This window comes from Bubalus kerabau, chromosome 16 (genome assembly GCF_029407905.1).
Source record: "Bubalus kerabau isolate K-KA32 ecotype Philippines breed swamp buffalo chromosome 16, PCC_UOA_SB_1v2, whole genome shotgun sequence".
Lineage (NCBI taxonomy): Eukaryota > Metazoa > Chordata > Mammalia > Artiodactyla > Bovidae > Bubalus > Bubalus kerabau.
The window spans coordinates 23,506,986-23,527,217 of NC_073639.1; the positions used below are offsets into that span (position 1 = coordinate 23,506,986).

The 20,232-nt window shown below is 38.4% G+C and overlaps 1 protein-coding gene across 9 annotated transcripts in view; it reads left to right on the forward strand.

The window, feature by feature from the left end:
* The window catches only part of SLC7A11 (solute carrier family 7 member 11), a 553,887-nt gene that overhangs the window by 480,603 nt on the left and 53,052 nt on the right, over window positions 1-20,232 (forward strand). For all 9 annotated transcript variants that reach the window (XM_055550995.1, XM_055550992.1, XM_055550991.1 and 6 more), the window contains 3 exons: window positions 1,384-1,499; window positions 11,358-11,483; window positions 16,740-16,839. In XM_055550995.1, coding sequence (XP_055406970.1) covers window positions 1,384-1,499; window positions 11,358-11,483; window positions 16,740-16,839 — 342 coding nt within the window. The remainder of the gene's footprint in view (window positions 1-1,383; window positions 1,500-11,357; window positions 11,484-16,739; window positions 16,840-20,232) is intronic.

Sequence of the window (20,232 nt, forward strand, 5' to 3'; positions counted from 1 at the left end):
TGAAAAGCTAAAATAGGATCATTTGCTACCTGTTTTACTATATACCTGACCTTATTTCATTTTCTTATCTCATTCATGTTTTCTCTATAAAATTATAAGACTAATTTTGTTTTTCAACACATACTTTTCACCTAAATATTTCTATGGAATTAAGAATAATCACTTGGCTCTCAAGGTTTTTCTGTTTGGAAAAATCTAGACTAATACAATGTCAAGCATGTAAGCATATATTTGCAATGAACACTTATTAATACTAATTTTTTAAAGTTGAGTTTTGTGTTCCTTTTCTGAACCCATTAGACTGTGCTGTTAAAACTCATTCCTACTCTGCTGGAGTTTAATTGTTGACTTACTGAGAAAGGAGACTATTTCTTGTGTGACCCAGCCCTATTGGATCTCAAGTAATAAACTAGATTTTTAAGAAAAAGTCAAATATGGGAGGGAAGAGGAAAAACTGACAGCACCCAGCCTTGTTCCTAAGCAGTTGTGAAGTTTAAAAACTAGCTATCAAAGTTGCAGACAGTATTTCATTTGGAATATCTGTGAGAACCTAATCAAATATAGGCTAAAAACTCAACTGTCAGAAAACTACCATCATGGCATCCAGTCCCATCACTTCATGGCAAATAACAATAGAAACAGTGACAGACTTTATTTTGGGACTTCCAAAATCACTGCAGATGGTGACTGCAGCCATGAAATTAAAAAAACGCTTGCTCCTTGGAAGAAAAGCTATGACAAATCTAGACAGCATATTAAAAAGTAGAGACATTACTTTGTCAACAAAGGTCAGTCTAGTCAAAGCTGTGGTTTTTCCAGTGGTCATGTATGGATGTGAGAGTTGGACTATAAAGAAAGATGAGTGCCAAAGCATTGATGCTTTTGAACTGTGGTGTTGGAGAAGACTCTTGAGAGTCCCTTGGACTGCAAGGAGATCCAACCAGTCTATCCTAAAAGAAATCAGTCCTGAATATTCATTGGAAGGACATGCTGAAGCTGAAACTCCAATACTTTGGCCACCTGATGTGAAGAACCAATTCATTAGAAAAGACCCTGATGCTGGGAAAGATTGATAAGAGGGAGGAGAAGGGGATGACAGAATATGAGATGGTTGGATGGCATCACTGATGGGATGGACATGAGTTTGAGGAGGCTCCGGGAGTTGGTGATGGACAGGGAAGCCTGGCGTGCTGCATTCCGTGGGGTCACAAAGAGTCGGACACAACTGAGTAACTGAACTGAATCAAATATAGATTTCTAAAAATCATAGACTTCTCTATTTATGTTCCATATGCTGAGTAACAGTACCTCAAGGTAGAAAAAGTTAGTGAAAGTGCTATTTTTTTTTTTCCTGTGGTTAACCTAAATATGAATTTCTTCTAGCCCTGCAGCCACTGCTGTGATATCTCTGGCATTTGGACGCTATATTCTGGAACCATTTTTTATTCACTGTGAAATTCCTGAACTTGCAATCAAGCTCATTACAGCTGTGGGCATAAGTGAGTATCATAGGTATAAATATGAAAAAGAAAACAGTCCCTACAAAAGTGATTGGAGACAAAATTTCTTGAGACTTTTTGCATAGTGGTACTATTCCTCACATGGTGTTCTTGCTTACAACTGCTCACCAGGTTTGTGCTGGAAAACAAAGAAAAGAATAAGGGTTTGGTGTAATGCCTGATACGACATTATAAGCCTATTTTGTATTGGGTCAATACATGTAATGGCTAATCTTTTAAAACAGGCAAACAAAACAGCTTGTTAGTAAAATAGTAACTTGATTGTGCATAAAAAGAGACTTTTACAAGGGAAAACCCCATTTTTAAATGGATGTTCTGAATTATAAAATATCCTTCCTTAGCAATAACATGTAGAAGTATAAGCACTTACCCTCATGGAATGGTGTTTGTGTGTTGGGTGTGTATGTTGTGTTCATGAATTTTCTAGTGTTACCACCTGCCACTCTGTGTTCAGATTTTAGCTGTCCATTGATGGTCACTAGACTCTTCTTCCAACATTTGATTATTAGTAGCATTTCTCAACGGAGAAGGCAATGGCAACCCACTCCAGTACTCTTGCCTGGAAAATCCCATGGACGGAGGAGCCTGGTGGGCTGCAGTCCATGGGGTTGCTAAGAGTCGGACACGGCTGAGCAATGTCACTTTCACTTTTCACTTTCATGCCTTGGAGAAGGAAATGGCAACCCACTCCAGTGTTCTTGCCTGGAGAATCCCAGGGACAGGGGAGTCTGGTGGGCTGCCGTCTATGGGGTCGCACAGAGTCGGACACGACTGAAGCGACTTAGTAGCAGCAGCAGCAGCATTTCTCAAATAGGAGTTTTCTTTATGATTTCCGAATTAGGAAGTTGCTCATTTTCATCATTGGGCCCAGATATTAGTACCTTTTTTTAAAAAAAAGGAAGTAAAAAAAGAGGAACATGCACAACATGACCTAAGTGACGTGAGGCACAATATGACTCCAACTTCCTGTTGTAAGAGAAAGGTGAACATTTCACAGTAGACAGCTGAGTGATTAGCAGGAAAGAGTGAGGAGTTACACATAAAATATCTCTAGTACTGGGTCCATATTTCTGCACTTAAATAGATTCATCCTGGATTCCCCCCTTAATTCATGAAACAAAATAATTGTTATGTGGAATATTTGAAGGGAGACCAAGAAAAATACTTGAATGAGATATTTCTAAGTTCTGGAGTGGTAATGGTGTTCTCGATTGATCTTACCCTTTCCACACACTACGGCTGTGAGACTTGGGGTCAAGTCACTTCTCCTTTCTGCACCAGAGTGTTCTTATTTACAAATCATGTCTAGTCTCATAAGGTGTCTTTTGAGGATTAAATGATATTAAAAGAGTGTATATACAGTGTTTTGAGTAATGCTGCTGCTGCTGCTGCTAAGTCGCTTCAGTCGTGTTCGACTCTGTGCGACCCCATGGACTGCAGCCTACCAGGCTTCTCTGTCCATGGGATTCTCCAGGCAAGAACACTGGAGTAATGCTAGAAAAATTTAAAGAGTGAAATTACAAATGGTAGCTTTTTATACTCTTGTGGGAACACGTCTTATCAAGTTCCATAAGACCAGGGGATTCACTAACTGCTGTGTTTCCAGCCCTTCACATAGCCCCTAGTATATTGTTTGTGCTCAACAAACATTTGTTCGTGACTGATTTTAATGAGAAGAGATATAAGCATTCTTCTCTAGTAGAGAAGCTAATGGAATGCCTATGTGTTAAACTTAGAGGATTACACATCTTCACGTTTCTCAAGCAGCAGGAAATGGAGGTAAATGAAATAGATTTTGCTCAGATCTAACACCATGAAATCTTGATTTTTGGAACCACTTTAGCACTGTGGCTATAGCGCAGGCTCTGGAGGAAAACAATCTGCAATTGAAACAACTGGAATAGTGTCGGGGTTCTCAGTTATGTGATTTGGGGCTAAATATTAAATCTCATTAAGCATCGGTTTTATTTATTCGTAAAATATCTGTGAGATGGTAATTTATCTTGAATGGCTCTGGAAGGATGAAGTTAGATTTTTAAGACTTTAGCAGAGTGGTGCCTTGCCCATAGAAAGTTTTTGATAAATCTAGTGTTCCACTTAGGGACTGGATCAGTAGCCACTGTTATACTCATTTTATTTTTGTTTCTCAACTGACTGAGGCAGAATCATATCACAGGTATTGTATTTGAAAAGAGAAACACAGGGGTAGCATTTTGAGAGCTCTGTAAATTGCCAATCAGAGGTTACTGATTAAAAGCTGTAACAGCAAACTTTCATTATATATTATGTAAACATTTACAAATCCACAGCTTGGATCGAGAAGGACTGGTAATGAATTAGATAATGACAACACATTACCATTTTGGTAAATCTAGATAGCTCTTTTATTTGTCCCAATTCTGTTAAACATTTTAAAAGGAAAACTGTATTTTTTTTTAATTTTATTTTATTTTTAAACTTTACATAACTGTATTAGATTTGCCAAATATCAAAATGAATCCGCCACAGGTATACATGTGTTCCCCATCCTGAACCCTCCTCCCTCCTCCCTCCCCATTCCATCCCTCTGGGTCGTCCCAGTGCACCAGCCCCAAGCAGGCAGTATCGTGCATCGAACCTGGAGTTGCCAGTCCAGGAAAACTGTATTTTAGAAGAGTAAATGGAAACTGTTCAAATCAAAAATTTAAAGCAATTATAGGTAAGAATGATTAAATATGTTGCCGTTTACAAAAGCTCTGGTAGAGTTTGGTGATGGTGTAACTAACAAAGAGCCTGAGTAAATCTTGGATGAACTTAGTCATGTTCTTCCATTTTTACCATTAGTTATAACATCAATTTACAGATTTTGATGCAAGCTTGAGTTTCTGAGGAAATTTGTTCCTAAGATCAGAAGCACTGAAAGATGAAATGAGATATTCTTGCAACTCGGTGGCAGGTGATATAAATCAATGGCCTAATTGGGAAACTCAGACTGTCTCTGAGAACTTAGCTTTAAAGCAACAGTGGAGATGGAGATAGAAAAGGAAACATTTACCTGGGGGCAAATCTCACATTCTGTAGGGTTCAAAGCGAGGAGAGAGGTGATTTTCTGCCTGCCGGGGGTGAAAGGTTAGTGAGATGTAGAAAACAGAGTTTAATTGCGTGAATTGCTTCCCTGTGTTCTCCTACAGGGATGGAAGCAATCTGTGGTAGTTTGAATTCTCTAGTTCAAGTGTAGAAGAACAAACTTGAAGGATATTGTTATGGTCAAATCATAGAAGAAAAGGAATTTCAGGGTTTGTGAAATGGTAACCGATCACTTGAGAAGTGAGAGTGGTGTGGGAGTGTGGCATTGCTAAATACTAATTACCCCTCTGGGGCTTCCCTGGTGGCTCAAACAGTAAAGTGTCTGCCTGCAATGCGAGAGACCTGGGTTCCATCCCTGGGTTGGGAAGATCCCCTAGAGAAGAAAATGGCAACCTATCCCAGTACTCTTGCTCCAGTACTCTTGCCTGGAAAATCCCGTGAATGAAGGAGACTGGTTGGGTTTACTCCTCTCCTCTTTTGAAAGTATTCAACTTCATTTCTCTCAAATTAATAAAGGTGAAAAGTTTTGGAGTACTTCCCTGGTGGTCCAGTGGTTAAGACTTCTGCCTTCCAGTGCAGAGCATGCAGGTTCGATCCTTTGCATGGTACTAGATCCCACATGCCTTGCTCAGTCCCGTCCGACTCTTTGCAACCCCATGAATTGCAGCACGCCAGGTCTCCCTGTCCATCACCAACTCCCGGAGTTCACCCAGACTCATGTCCATCCAGTCAGTGATGCCATCCAGCCATCTCATCCTCTGTCGTCCCCTTCTCCTGCCCCCAATCCCTCCCAGCATCAGAGTCTTTTCCAATGAGTCAACTCTTCGCATGAGGTGGCCAAAGTACTGGAGTTTCAGCTTTAGCATCATTCCTTCCAAAGAAATCCCAGGGCTGATCTCCTTCAGAATGGACTGGTTGGATCTCCTTGCAGTCCAAGGGACTCTCAAGAGTCTTCTCCAACACCACAGTTCAAAAGCATCAATTCTTTGGTGCTCAGCTTTCTTCACAGTCCAACTCTCACATCCATATATGACCACAGGAAAAACCATAGCCTTGACTAGACAGACCTTTGTTGGCAAAGTGATGTCTCTGCTTTTGAATATGCTATCTAGGTTGGTCATAACTTTCCTTCCAAGGAGTAAGTGTCTTTTAATTTCATGGCTGCAGTCACCATCTGCAGTGATTTTGGAGCCCCAAATGATAAAGTCTGACACTGTTTCCCCATCTATTTCCCATGAAGTGATGGGACCAGATGCCATGATCTTCATTTTCTGAATGTGGAGCTTTAAGCCAACTTTTTCACTCTCCTCTTTCACTTTCATCAAGAGGCTTTTGAGTTCCTCTTCACTTTCTGCCATAGGGTGGTGTCATCTGCATATCTGAGGTTATTGATATTTCTCCCAGCAATCTTGATTCCAGCTTTTGTTTCTTCCAGTCCAGTGTTTCTCATGATGTACTCTGCATATAAGTTAAATAAGCAGGGTGACAATATATAGCCTTGACGTACTCCTTTTCCTATTTGGAACCAGTCTGTTGTTCCATGTCCAGTTCTAACTGTTGCTTCCTGACCTGCATACACATTTCTCAAGAGGCAGATCAGGTGGTCTGGTATTCCCACATGCCTAGCAACCAAAAACCTGAAACATGAAACAGAAGCAATATCGTAAGAAATTCAGTAAAGGCTTTAAAAGTGGTCCACATTAAAAAAAAAAATCTTTAAAGAAAAAAGGGTTTTGCATACTCCAAGTCTTGTCCATTCTGGCAAGCATGTCAGGCATGTGGAAGTTGAGTAGGGAAATCTTATATATTCACATTTGTCTTCTCTCCTCTAGCCCAGTGTCCCTAGGTAAAGGGACATTGCTCCCTTTACTTTCTATGGAACTTCATGAATTTTCACTCTCCTTGAAGCTTCAATAAACACTGAAGTATGTTCAAAAGTTAAAATGACATTTAGTTTTTGGTTCTGGTCTCCTGAAACCAGACCCTGTTTAAGTATACACTTGAGTGGCAGAATATTCTAATAAAAGTACCTTATGTCGGATGTGGTCTCTTTTCTCAGACACATCCCTAACAACCTCTCTGAGTCTCAGTTTTCTTATTTAATTTACATAGGTGAATAAAGAACGTTATTCACCTGTGGGAATAATTGGAGAAAGCAAACAAAATAACACTTGTGATTATGATGTGAGAAAAAGAGATAGCTATTTCTATAAATGCATTACTGTATTTTCTCAAACTGTACTCTACTAGCATCATTTAATTACATGAAAGAAAGTCTAGGCTGAGTTCTGTGCTAGCTTTTCAAATATTGCACATAAAGTGGCTCTGTTTAAACCTGAAATTGGACTATCTTTACTCCTCTTCTACCGTAACTAAATACCATGACAACCAATTCTTAGGTAGAGATATGTAGTATTGAAATATACAAGTACTTCAAAACAACAATCATACCCTTCAGAAGGATGAGAAATAAAATGTGGAATCTAAGTGTCTTGAAATCCCAGCCAAGATAAACATGATCCTTAGCAGAGAGGAGGGATTTTCCTGGTGGCTCAGATGGTAAAGCGTCTGCCTGCAATACGGGAGACCCAGGTTCGATCCCTGGGTTGGGAAGATCTTCTGGAGAAGGAAATGGCAACCCACTCCAGTATTCCTGCCTGGAGAATCCCAGGGATGGAGGAGCCTGGTAGGCTACATACAGTCCATGGGGGTCGCAAAGAGCCGGACACGACTGAGCGACTTCACCTTAGCAGAGAGAGAGCATCAGATGTTTGAGAGAACTAGTGAAATCATATGTGTCTTTTGACCTGCTTCCTCATTGTTACCTGTGCACTGCTGGTTAAATTGTGGACTCTGGAGTCAGCTTACTTGGCTTCAATCTTATCTTCACCTTTACCTTTGTGAACATGGACAAGTTAAATAATATCTGGGTTCTCGGCTGTTCATCTGAAAAATAATGCTTATGATGGTAACCAAGTCATAAGAGATATGAGGATTAAATAATATTCATGTAAGGTCTTTGCACAATAGGTGTCATATAATAGTGTACATTTGTTTAATGCTTACCATTTTTATTCCCAATAGTGAGATCCTAGATATAGCCTCTCTTCTTCATAAAGGTGTTTATTGCTACATAGCTTCTCTGCAATGAATCTGTCCAGGAAACAAATGCTAACAGAAAAATGGAGGCAACCCAGGCAGCTGCTACAAAGAACAGTGGAACAATTCACTTCAGCTCACCATGATGCATCCGTACAGTGTCCATATATTTTACCAGCTTAGCAAAAAGTAACCAGAAGCCAGGGAGAACCTGAACCTGGGGGGGAGGGGGGGGGAACCAATATATCCAGACTTAGTAACCTCACTCTGCAAAACAAAAGACAAACTTGAATTACTGAAGTATAGAAAGAAATGCTTGCTAGTCCTTAAATCACTGTATCAGTTTTTAACACTCCCCTAAACATCCTCTTCAAATGCAACTCCCTTCCCTATGTATTTCTGATTGCCAGAGTTTATACCTATAACTTTCATTGCTGCATTTCAGTTCTTAGGAACTGACCTGCACCATTAATAAGTAAATAAAAGCTATATGTCTATTTTCATTTTGGTAACATTTAAGGTCAGCAAAAAATAAGAATAATAATAATAAGCTCAAATCAATACAGGTAATTTCTAATGCATGAATTTAGCAATTATTATTCAAAGGAAGTAAAGCTAGGATGAAAGCTTGCTCAGATTTCTTTAATGATTACAGTATAAGTAGATAGTGTATAAAAACCAGAGTAGATACTATTTGTTTCAGAAAGTCTGAAAGCTCTTAGCATTTAGTGAATCCCAAATCCCTTTTCAATATTGTTGGATAAGCAACATACGTGGACTTAAACTTCTCTGTAAAGACACATGATGAAACAGCAGTTCTCGCCACTTGAGGACCTCCACAGTCCTCTGTACTGGCTGCCTCATTGCTTGTTAAGCTGTATCCCTTCAGGGTCATAGAGGTACATCTCAGCTGGAATTTGGCGTATGGAGTAATGAGGGCAATGTCTGGATGCTCAGATAAAGCAGGGTTCTGAGAAACCTTTTGAGAGAAATCAGGCTTAACCAGAATTTTGATTTCAGCTGCCTGAGAGGAAAGCAAGGTGAGATTATCAATTCATAATATTTGTTTGATTTTTGTCTTCCATTTTTCTAAGAAAACTTCACAAAATATAAAATCCCCAGCACTCATTTTTGTTTTCTATTTCAATAGGCATTGAATTCTAACACTCTTTATGAAAGTAAAAAACCTTCTTTCCTCTTCCCAAATACATAGAGGTTCTAATATGAGGATGCCTCTCTTTTCCCTCCCCCCTCCTTCTTTTCCTTCCTCCCTCCCTCCCTCTATTCCTTTTTTTCCTCTTCCTTCCTCCTCTTTCCCTTCCTCTCTTTACAATAGCTCTTTTCTACTGTGGAATACTCTCAGAAATGGTGTTTGGGTTTTTAGGAGTTCTGCTTAAAAGAAAACAGTGCTCTTTTGTGTTGGTGGGAACATGAGTCCAATTATTTTCAGACCAATGCTGAATCTCCTTAACTAAAAAAACAATCCCTTTCATATGATGATTCATTTATCACAGAGTCATTTGCATAGAAAAAGGACAAGAATCACTGGATGATGACGATGAGTGCAGAGTTGCATTAAATTATTTTCAGTATATAAGTGCTTTTTACAGGGGTGAGAAAAATCATTTTACTTTTTATCTTCCTGATAAAATAATGCACCTGGCAATTAACAATGGACCTGTCTAGTTCTTCATGTTTCCAGCTTCAAACACAGGTAGAATATTTCTCTCAGCCTACCATATAGCTTATTCGGGGCTTCAGCCTTTCTAATCATTCTCCATCATTTCTCCTTTGAAACCTTTCTTCATTAGTAACCCCCTATTTAACTTTGTATGGTTCCTTATTCTTCCCATCTTTGAGCTTTTTTCAAAGATGAAAATTGCTTTTTTTGATTTTTTTTACTTAATGCTTCATGTTCATTGTAAGAATTATTTAAAAAGTGTAGAGAAATAAACTTTTAAACTTAAAACTTATTCCATATTCTATCATCTATAGATACCTTCTCTTCATGTTTTGGTAAATAGTCCTTCAGAATTTTTCCTTTCCTTTCCTTTCTATGTTTGTAGCTTTGTCTTCTATCTATCTTCCTGTATGTCAATTTAGCATGTTATGAACCATCTTTTATGTAATAAATATTTAACTGTGTCATGATTTTAAATGGCTGCATAGTAAACTCTTAAAAAGATATACCTTAATCAGCCTACTTTTAGAAGGCTATTTAAAATATTTTTGCTATTGTATATTATGTGTTGAAAACATTTGTACCAATTCTTAAATTCTGAAATAAGCTAATGATTGTATCAGGCAATGAAGATCAGTCATTAGTGTACATATGGAAAGCTTCCTATTGCAACCTGAATCGTAAGAATTCTGTTTTTTTTTTTTAATCCCCCAAGAAGTATTTTCATTCATTTTTGTTGTTTGTTTAGGAAGAATATACCTTTTAAAAACAAAGCTTGTAGCTAATAACTACAAATGTCAGGTATGAAGCAGTTTATTTGTTGGGAGTGGGGAGGAGAGGATGAGTAACACCAAGTGTGAGGTTTTAGAAAGTGTATAAAGTTGAAATCTGCTGTCTAGAATAACTCAGTCATTCTAGAATAGTATAGGAGGCCTGGCCTGAAAGTACCACCATTTATTTCACGCATTTTTGGCTGAAGGTATTATAGATTTTTTTCAAAACTGAGGATCCAGCTCATTCATTTATTCAACAAAACTGTTAATGATCTTCCTGGGCCGTGGATGAAGCTGGATACTAGCAAGACAGAGATGAGTGATGCTTGTTCTGTTCTCAAGATTCTCATGGTCCACAGTGCGGGTGAGTGGCTAGTTGAATACTGCAGAGGACATTGTAGATAGCATCACCAAGAAAGAGAAATTCTGCTGGCTTCAGACCCCGTGTGCACCCTACTCTGAAAGCACTTTTGGATTTATCATTCAAAACATTTTTTCAAGTTCCAAAACATACCTTGGAAACCTGTACATTTAGGGTAGGTTGAAAGTCACTCCTTACTATGCTGATTGGAAATTAGAGACAAAATACAAAAAGTTCTGGCTAAGGCCAATTCAGAAAGTAGAATAAAGTCCCAGCCCACTTTTCCACACATTGTCCCTTCTTGAATGTGATACCAAGTCTGTCCCTTTTTTAATGTGATCCCAAGTTGGCAGGTGACTATGCATGTGGACATTGAGGGAGGAGAAGAGCTGTCTGCTGTGTCAGGCTAGAGTCACAGTCTGCATGTGATGACCTCAGGATTTGCTTAGAAGATATTTTTATATGATTGTTAGGGCACCACAATCCTTGTTCACTCTTATTGACATAAACAAGGAATCAAACCATGGTCTCCTGCTTTGCAGGTAGATTCTTTACCAACTGAGCTATCAGGAAAGCCCATACAAAGAACAAGAGATAACTTTTTACTGTCTGCAGATTTTATCCAGTTTCTCAAACTTCAGGGTGCATAAAAATCACCTAGAGATCTGGTTGAAATGCATGTTTGTAGTCCTTAGGTCTGGGGTGGCATCTGAGATTGTGCATTTCTAAAATGCTTCCAGGTAATGAATGGCAATTCTGCTGGTTCACGGTTGGGACTTTGAGTAGCCAGGACCTAAGACATCTTCACGTATACCAGTGAGGATTCACCTTTTGAAACTTCATCTGTTTGTTTGCAGCTGTGGTGATGGTCCTAAATAGCATGAGTGTCAGCTGGAGTGCCCGGATCCAGATTTTCCTAACCTTTTGCAAGCTCACAGCAATTCTGATAATAATAGTCCCTGGAGTGATGCAGCTAATTAAAGGTATGGACTGAAAAGTAAATGCTTTTTAAAATACGTATCTGCTTTTGGTCTCTTCCAACACTGACTTTCACTTGTACTAGCAGAATCCCTTAATTAGTCTCTCTGCTCATGGAACTTAGACTCTATACTGTCATCTAATTGATTTGAAAGCCTGCAACATTGGGGGATGAGTTGGTATTTACAGCTGATTGGCAACAAGAGGATTAAGCCTGGGCCAAGCAGCAAAATAAGGCATCAGTGAATTTTCTCTTGGTCTAAACTGTTTGTAGTGAAAACACAAAGTGGAAAAAAAAAATAAGCTGTTAGTTTTGACTACAGATAAATATGTCTTCTTATTTTTACTTTAAAGTAGTTCAAGCATATATTAAAGATTAGAGAGAGAAAAAGATATCTGAGAAATAATTAAAAATGATAAAATATTGTTTTACTTTTTTGTAATTATTCCTTTTACCTTGAGAATGGGATTTTGACAGAAGGAGAGTCAGATATGGAAATAGCATTCATTAAAAAAATGCTATCTGACAATAAAAATAGTTGTAAAAATGTATTTTATTGTTACATTTTTTTAATGTAAAATCTGCATTTCTGTAGAAATGTTAACACCATTTTCTGGGAGTATTTGCCTTTCTAGAGTTGAGATGGTTGAGAGTGATGTCATTTAGAGTTTCAATTGTTCTAGGTAAGAAGGCAGAGGCAATTGCTTGGATTCAGGGGAAATTATTGGGTGAGAAGGAGGTCTGCTGCTGCTGCTAAGTCACTTCAGTCATGTCCGACTCTGTGCGACCCCATAGACGGCAGCCCACCAGGCTCCCCTGTCCCTGGGATTCTCCAGGCAAGAACACTGGAGCAGGTTGCCATTTCCTTCTCCAATGCATGAAAGTGGAAAGTGAAAGTGAAGTCGCTCAGTTGTGTCCGACTCTTTGTGACCCCATGGACTGCAGCCCACCAGGCTCCTCCGTCCATGGGATTTTCCAGGCAAGAGTACTGGAGAGGGGTGCCATCGCCTTCTCCGGAGAAGGAGGTCTAGTGAGTTATTTAACTAACAATGGGCACAGTAGCAGGAAATAAGTAAGGAAGTAAGAAGAAATGATAAAGGAATGATGTGAACTTTGGCACGTAAGGTATTTCATGTTCACATTGATGTTGTCTGTTCCAAGAAAAGGAGTTTATAGAGAAATTTAATGAAGTTGCAAGAGTAGGATCACTCAAGGCAAAAGGAAATTCCAAAATTAAACAAAAAATCACTGCTGATGGTAGAAGCATTAAATGATAACAAAGGTGGAAAGATTTGTCCTTCTGTACCCAGGGAAAGGGAACTACTGCTCTCCGTTTAATAAAACCTAGTGGGACATCTTAGAACTCTCCCGGCTAAATGTTTGCATCAAATTCAGCAACCTCAGCCAACTCAAAATAAACGCAATGAAGGTCTTTAAGACTACAGCTTACACTGAAGGGAAAACATGAACTCTTCTAATTCATGTTGGTCTCCACAGAGCTGGCCTTCTCATACTTTATCTGATCCATTAGAAATGTAGGGAAAGTAACTTATTTTGTTACTGCTTTCCTTTTCTGGGCTCTTTATATTTCTGTAAAGAATTTCTTACATTTTTGGAAAGTTCAGAAACTGAGTCATTTAGATTCCAAAAAATGACATGTAGTCCTTTAAAACAAAGATTATTTTTTTCTCTTCTCTTTTTGATGTAAGACTGTAGTCAGTTTTTACCACTTAATTATATATGTTGGTGAGGTGAGGTGTAGTTGCCCAAATGTTACTGTATTGCAAATTCCTTGAGAGCAAAAGTCATGACATATCTTTTAGCTTTTTTTTTTTTTGGACACTTACAATAGAATGATCCTTTAATATTTATGGTATTGTTACTGAATCAAGCTTGGGTCTGCTTGCCCAAGGACCAGCAATGCCAATCTACTGACACCAAATTGTGGTGAAGGAAAGCACAGTGTTTGTTGCAGGGAGTCAAGCAAGGAGAATGGGCAGCTTATGTTAAAAAAAAATCTAAACTCTCTGGTAGCTTTTAGGAAAGGCTTTTTAAAGAGAGTGAGAGGGAGAAGGTCACAGGGTACCTGATTAGCTCCTGCACAATACTCTGATAGGTTGATGATAAAGGTGAGGTCACAGAGGTCAACATTATCAATCCTTAGGTTCCAGCCAATTTGTAGGCTATGTGATTGTGGTCATCTTACAATTAGCTTCTTCCTCCTGATACAGGCTTTAATGTCTGGGAAACAACTCAAGGATAGGACTCAGGATGTCAGCTGTAGCCCTAAGGAACAACTGGTGATGGTGGTTTTAGTTGCTAAGTCGTGTCCAACTCTTGCGACCCCACGGACTGTAGCCTGCCAGGCTCCTCTGTCTGGGGGATTCTCCAGGCAAGAATACTGGAGTGGGTTGCCATTTCCTTCTCCAGGGGATCTTCCTGACCCAGGGATCAAACCTAGATCTCCTGCGTTGCAGGCAGATTCTTTACCAACTGAGCTACGAGGGAAGCCCAAGGAATAATTAAGGAACTTTAATTTTGCTTTATAGCAAAACTGTTACTCTTTTATCTTTCTTGACTGCTTTCCTTTGTTTCTGCATTTTCTCACTTCTATGATTAAAATCGCTCTTTGGAACTCAGGGAAGCCTAGGAGGCTAAAACTTTTCTACAAACACGCGGCAGGGGACATGGCAGTGGCCTGTCCCCAGTTTCATTATCAGTGCCTAATGTGACCAGGTTTCCTTATATATCCCACTTAGCAGAGAAATGACCTGGGAATTTTACCACATTTAAAGTAAGTTAAATATTTTGGAGAGTATTCATAGCAGGTATATTTGCTCTATTACTATAAAACAATGATATTTCTTTGTCTCTAACTTATCACATATGTTTCACATTAATACAAAACTTCAAGAGGAGAAAATTTTTACTTACCCAGAGTCTACATTTATTTTGATCTAATGAGATTCAGAAAATAATTGTATGTTCTATATTCTCTTATGAGGATTTGTTAAACTTTCCTCTGAATCTAATAACTTTCATTTTCTTGAGATCTCTGTTATGCAGCCAAATACTCCTGAAATTTGGAAACAACTCTCTTTTGTAACACTTTGTGCTCAGGATTCAATCTTTACAAAGTTTTGTGTCTTTTATTGATTATTCAGCATTGCACTTTTAGCAATATTGTCCCATAAGGCCTAGGAGACCACAGATCATGATAAAGCAATATACAGCAGATGTTTTTAATCTGGGTTCAAAGATTTATGTTTTTCTTCTATGAGGACACAGAGATGTTTTAGTAAAACAGGTATTTCTCAATTGACAGTGTCATTTTAAAAAATGAGATGTATTTAGGAATTGGATATTTTGAGAGAGTCATTTAGTGGATAACACAATATTCTCCATTTTTGGCTTCAAAACTCACACGCTGTATTGATATATATATGTTATTGTCTGGAAACTGCAAACAAAAACTGAGATTTAAGTGTGAAGAGAGTTTTATGTACACCATCTATCTTCCACCCACCTTTTATTTACTTATGTGATGGCCAATTTTGAAATAGTCATATTTCCCATTTAGGTAATCTCATTTGTATTTTCTTTGGGAAACATAAACTCATTATGCTTTACTTTGAATATTGACTGACTAAATCTAAATTTCTATTTTTTAATTATCCAAAAGATATAGAAGAAAAGTCCCATCACAAAGAGGAGAAAACTGTGATGCATAAAAGCGCTCAGTCTACATGTTGATGCAACAATGTGTTTAAACCTATTTAAAGTTCAATATAGTTTCTTTTCCATGCTTCTAGAAGGAAACAGTGCTGTTCTCTAGGTAAGGGTCCACAGACCTTCTCTGTAAAGGGGCAGATAGTAAATGTTTTCAACTTTGTGTGCCGTGTGATCTCTGCAACAATTATCAGCCCTATTGTTGGAGAGTAAAATTAGCCATAGACTGATGGTATCATAGCATCCGGTCCCATCACTTCATGGCAAATAGATGGGGAAACAGTGGAAACAGTGTCAGACTTTATTTTGGGGGCCTCCAAAATTACTGCAGATGGTGATTGCAGACATGAAATTAAAAGACGCTTGCTCCTTGGAAGGAAAGTTATGGCCAACCTAGACAGCATATTCAAAAGCAGAGACATTACTTTGCCAACAAAGGTCTGTCTAGTCAAGGGTATGATTTTTCCAGTGGTCATGTATGGATGTGAGAGTTGTACTATATAGAAAGCTGAGTGCAGAAGAATTGATGCTTTTGAATTGTGGTGTTGGAGAAGACTCTTGAGAGTCCCTTGGACTGCAAGGAGATCCAACCAGTCCATCCTAAAGGAGATCAGTCTTGGGTGTTCATTGGAAGGACTGATGTTGAAGCTGAAACTCCAATACTTTGTCCACCTGATGGGAAGAGCTGACTCATTGGAAAAGACCCTGATGCTAGTAAAGATTGAGAGCAGGAGGAGAAGGGGACGACAGGATGAGATGGTTGGATGGCATCACTGACACAATGGACATGGGTTTGGGTGGACTCCGGGAGTTGGTAATGGACAGGGAGGCCTGGCGTACTGCGGTTCATGGGGTCGCAAAGAGTTGGACATGACTGAGCAACTGAACTGAACTGAACTGATGGTATCTAGATAAATAAGTAAGCCCAACTGTGCTCCAATAAGTTTTTCTTTATAAAACAAGCCTGGAAGTGCCAAGGAGATTTGTTTCACAGCATTTTGCAACCCCTGTTGGTATCTAATGAACTATAGGCAGAAAGCCAAAAAAGCAAGTTAAATGATGTGAGAAGGTGGTTCTGGGGTTTCATGCCACCTCCTCATTGAAGATAGACCCTTGAATAATTCTTCCCAAGCACTGTATTATCATCGCTGTTGAGAATTATATCACACTCCTGAACACTATAATTTACAGATGATCCTTTAGTCTTCTTTCATGGTGAAACTCTGTTAAGAGTAGAGGCATGCTAAAGCAAGGGACTGTTTTTGAAATGTTGTTTTCCTCTTTGCCATGATTTTATTAAAATAAATGTGAAGTAGGGTTAGTGGCAATCAGCATATGTTTGGGATTCCTTCTCTATAATGGATACAGCATTAGTAGATAAAGTTGGAAATGAGCAGAGAGTAAGAAATCTAGACCTGAAACGATATAGTTCATCCCCAAGCCCCCTTCTCCCCCTTTTCATGTTTATGGTTAAAGAATGAATAATAACCAGCTGTTTGAAAAGTCCTTAATCTTTCTATTCCTATTTCAGGGCAAACACAGTATTTTAAAGATGCCTTTTCAGGAAGAGATGCAAGTATTATGGGGTTGCCACTGGCTTTTTATTATGGAATGTATGCGTATGCTGGCTGGTAAGTTGATATCACTATCAACTGGTGATTTGGATGATTCATTAATTCCTTCAAGTACTTCAAGTGCCAAGTGAGCTGCTAGGTAATTGTGAACAGCTGTAATTCAACATGATATGCTGTACTTGAAGAGAGGAAGGTAACGTGGCTCCCTTCACCAGGCCAGGCACTGTGTATACAACTCAACACAAAATCACTGAGGTTTCCAGTCAAGGCACATACTAGATTTAACCTGATAATGTAAATTTAACATGATAATGTAAAAAATAAACAAATGCTGGGTCTTGAGAACCAATACAAATCATTTATAAGTATGGATCAGTAAGGGCATAATAGTGCCAAAAGCCATTAAAGAATAGTACTTTGTTTGTCAAAAAGCCTTCCAAGCTGAAGCTCCAAGGTCTGCTCAAATAGTGATTAGTTGATTTTTTTTTTCCACCTTCCTATGAGAAAGAAAGAATTCAGATATAGAAATAAGTAACGTGTTCCCAGGAGGTAAAATGGTACTCTAAAGGCAAGAAGGAGTAAATGGGATAGCGAAATCAGATGTACTAGATAATCTGATACATTCTAAAGGACTTTATAAATTCCTTAAAATTTCCTCGACATTTGAAAACAAAAAATGCAGAAAAGATGAATAAAACCACAGTGGCATAGGTACATTTCCATGGATCCATGTCAAAATATGATGACATTTTGGTTGAAGCATTAAGCTTTGTATTTATGTCTTGTTTTGTTTAGGAACTTGAATAACAATAACCATGGTTATGAGTGGGAATTTTTTCTAATTAAATTTTATTGATCTAGTAAGATTCAGGTGAGGTGATTATTGCAAGAAATGCCACTAGAAATGCCATTATTTAAACATCAAAATGATTGTAGTAAAATTAAATTTCAGTTTTGAAGTAATTAGTAGCAATATTTCTTTAAAAAAGTAATTTATCGAGCTAACTGTACAGTTGCAGTTAGAATGTTCTATGAGCCTGAAAAAGCAACAAACTGTACTAGCTTAAAATTATGTAAATGCATCTCAAATACAAACACAATTTCTTTTTGTTTCTTCAGTTTTTAGGATTTTACTCTCTAACTAATGCATGGAATATAAAAATATATTTTTCAATAAATGAAATTTTTACTCTATTAATCTCACTGAATTATGGAAATTCAGAGCACTAGAGGAGGATTGGGAGAGTAAAGGAACTAAAAATTTTAGCATGGCATCTGAAGCATAATGTTTGACGTTCTTAGAAAATTGTAGCTCTGAAGAGTCTAGCATAAAATATTTGTGTACTTTTGGAATGTTTTGATAGCCATTGTGTATGTGTGTTAGTCTTAGTATTTTTGAAGTCTTTTTATTTTTGTCCAAAGCACAATGTGGTGCTGAGCAAGAAAAAAAAATTAAAAAAGGAGTTGTGCTCCCAGGGTTAGCAGTGGAATCATCTATTCTATGGCTATTCAGCCTGATCAGAGCTCCAGTGCCCTGGGGCAGTGGCCAAGCCCTGGGAGGGTCACCAGGAGGGGCCAGAGCAAGTTGGGGAGGTGACAAAAGCTTTCAGTTAGAGCCAAGTGTTGGGGGTTTGGTAGTATTCAGTCAGGAATGTGGAATGTGGAGATCCTCATGAGGGAGTTTTGATTAATTCTACTGAATGAAGTTTCTTTTGCCTGTGAGTGCCATGCATCTGTTCCCATGGAATCTTAAAATATTCTTCTACCCGACTCACTCCCCTACTACAAGGGCTGAATACTCAAGTCACCTGCTTTATGGAGAGCAAATCTTCACTTCTGTAAGCTTTTGAGGGCTGATAGCTTTCTCCAAGTATAAAGAGTCTTTTCATTTTGAATTATCTTATTATCTTAATCTTTAGTTTTGTTGATACTAAACCCAAAATGTTACTCTTGTTAGAAAGATTTTAAAAAGACAGTTTTGGTGGTATAAATAAGAGTCCAGAGAACTTAAAAATGAGGTGGAAGACAAGAAGCTTTTATGGGATGAAGAGTAAGGAACAAAGAAGAGAAAAATGGAAAATGAATGTAAAACAGGGAAATAAGTGTAGAACCCAGGGTTGACTTGCAGATTAGTGGCTCCATCTTAGACATAGAAATTTATTTCTGTACTCTGTTTACAGGGCAAATGGGGTTTATATGAACCCTTGTTTATATTATACTTTTCCTCATAGACTCCTCATGTCCATGTCCTATTTTAAAGAACAGGAAACTTGGTTTTCTTATATTCTAGAGGGTTCAGTCATAAGACATTAAGGCCAGGATTTTAAATGAATGTCATCTGATACAAGTGATTTATGTATGGGACAGATAAATAACTGTATGTCTCCAACAGCTGTTCAGCTACCTGAATGCTGCTTTGCAGGTAGGTAGAAATAACCTGCTTGTTAATATGTGGCCATCCGTCTTAGAAAAGGGGAGCTGTGTTTAGAAGAAATAGTCTGCTGGTTTGGAATTCCAGAGGAAAAAGTTAATATCTGGATATAAATGGAGCAAGATAGAAACTAAAAGAGTGCCCAAAGTGGGGGTTATGTAGTCACTTTCCAAATATGATCCTGCCTCTCTGACCTTTCTTTCTCTTTCATGATGGAATTAAAAGACTGTGTTGTTGAATTATAAGTGGGGCACCATAAATGAGCCTCCGCTCCCTGTGCTCCTGCCCTGACAATGTTTGATGCAAAAATAAAAGTGTAGGGGGCATTGCAAATAAGGAGACAGAATCAGTCATTGTCCTCAGAACTTAACCACCCACAGTGTAAGTAAAAGCAGCAAGACCCTTGTTGTCTGGGAGACCTTGTTCGTTTAGCAAGTCACCACCTACCCATTGAATAGGAAAAAGGCACGGCCAGACCTTGGATGTGAATAGAGCAGGCTGTTGGTTTATGAGGAGTGCTGGACCTTTTTAGAATGATGAAAACTCCTTCACAGAAACATGATTGGGGGAAAGAAATCATTAACCCAGCAGGTCACAGAGTTGGGTCAGAACAACTTTAATATTATTGCCAACGTCTGCATTCAGAGAAATATGTCAGTCTCCCTGTGGCCCAGGGGAACTCAACCAATTTCAGTCCCATATCCTGATCCAAAGCTAAATATTGCTTGGTGGGAATTTTTTTTGGACTGTGTGATAGGAAATAGTTTTTCATTGTGTGTGTGTGTGTTTTTTTTTCCTTTAAATCGTATCCTCAGGGGATTTAGTCTTCTAAAGCATCTGCTGGGATTATTTTGTAGCATTGTGTCAAATCTAATCTAAAGAATAAGCTTTATTTTTAAAATAATTCATAGTTGGGTATTAGAATGCATTGCTAGCTTTGCGGTGCCTTTTATACGCAATCATGGAAAAGCTGGAACAATAGATCTTGTGAACATTCTCTAGAGAACTTGAGTAGATGT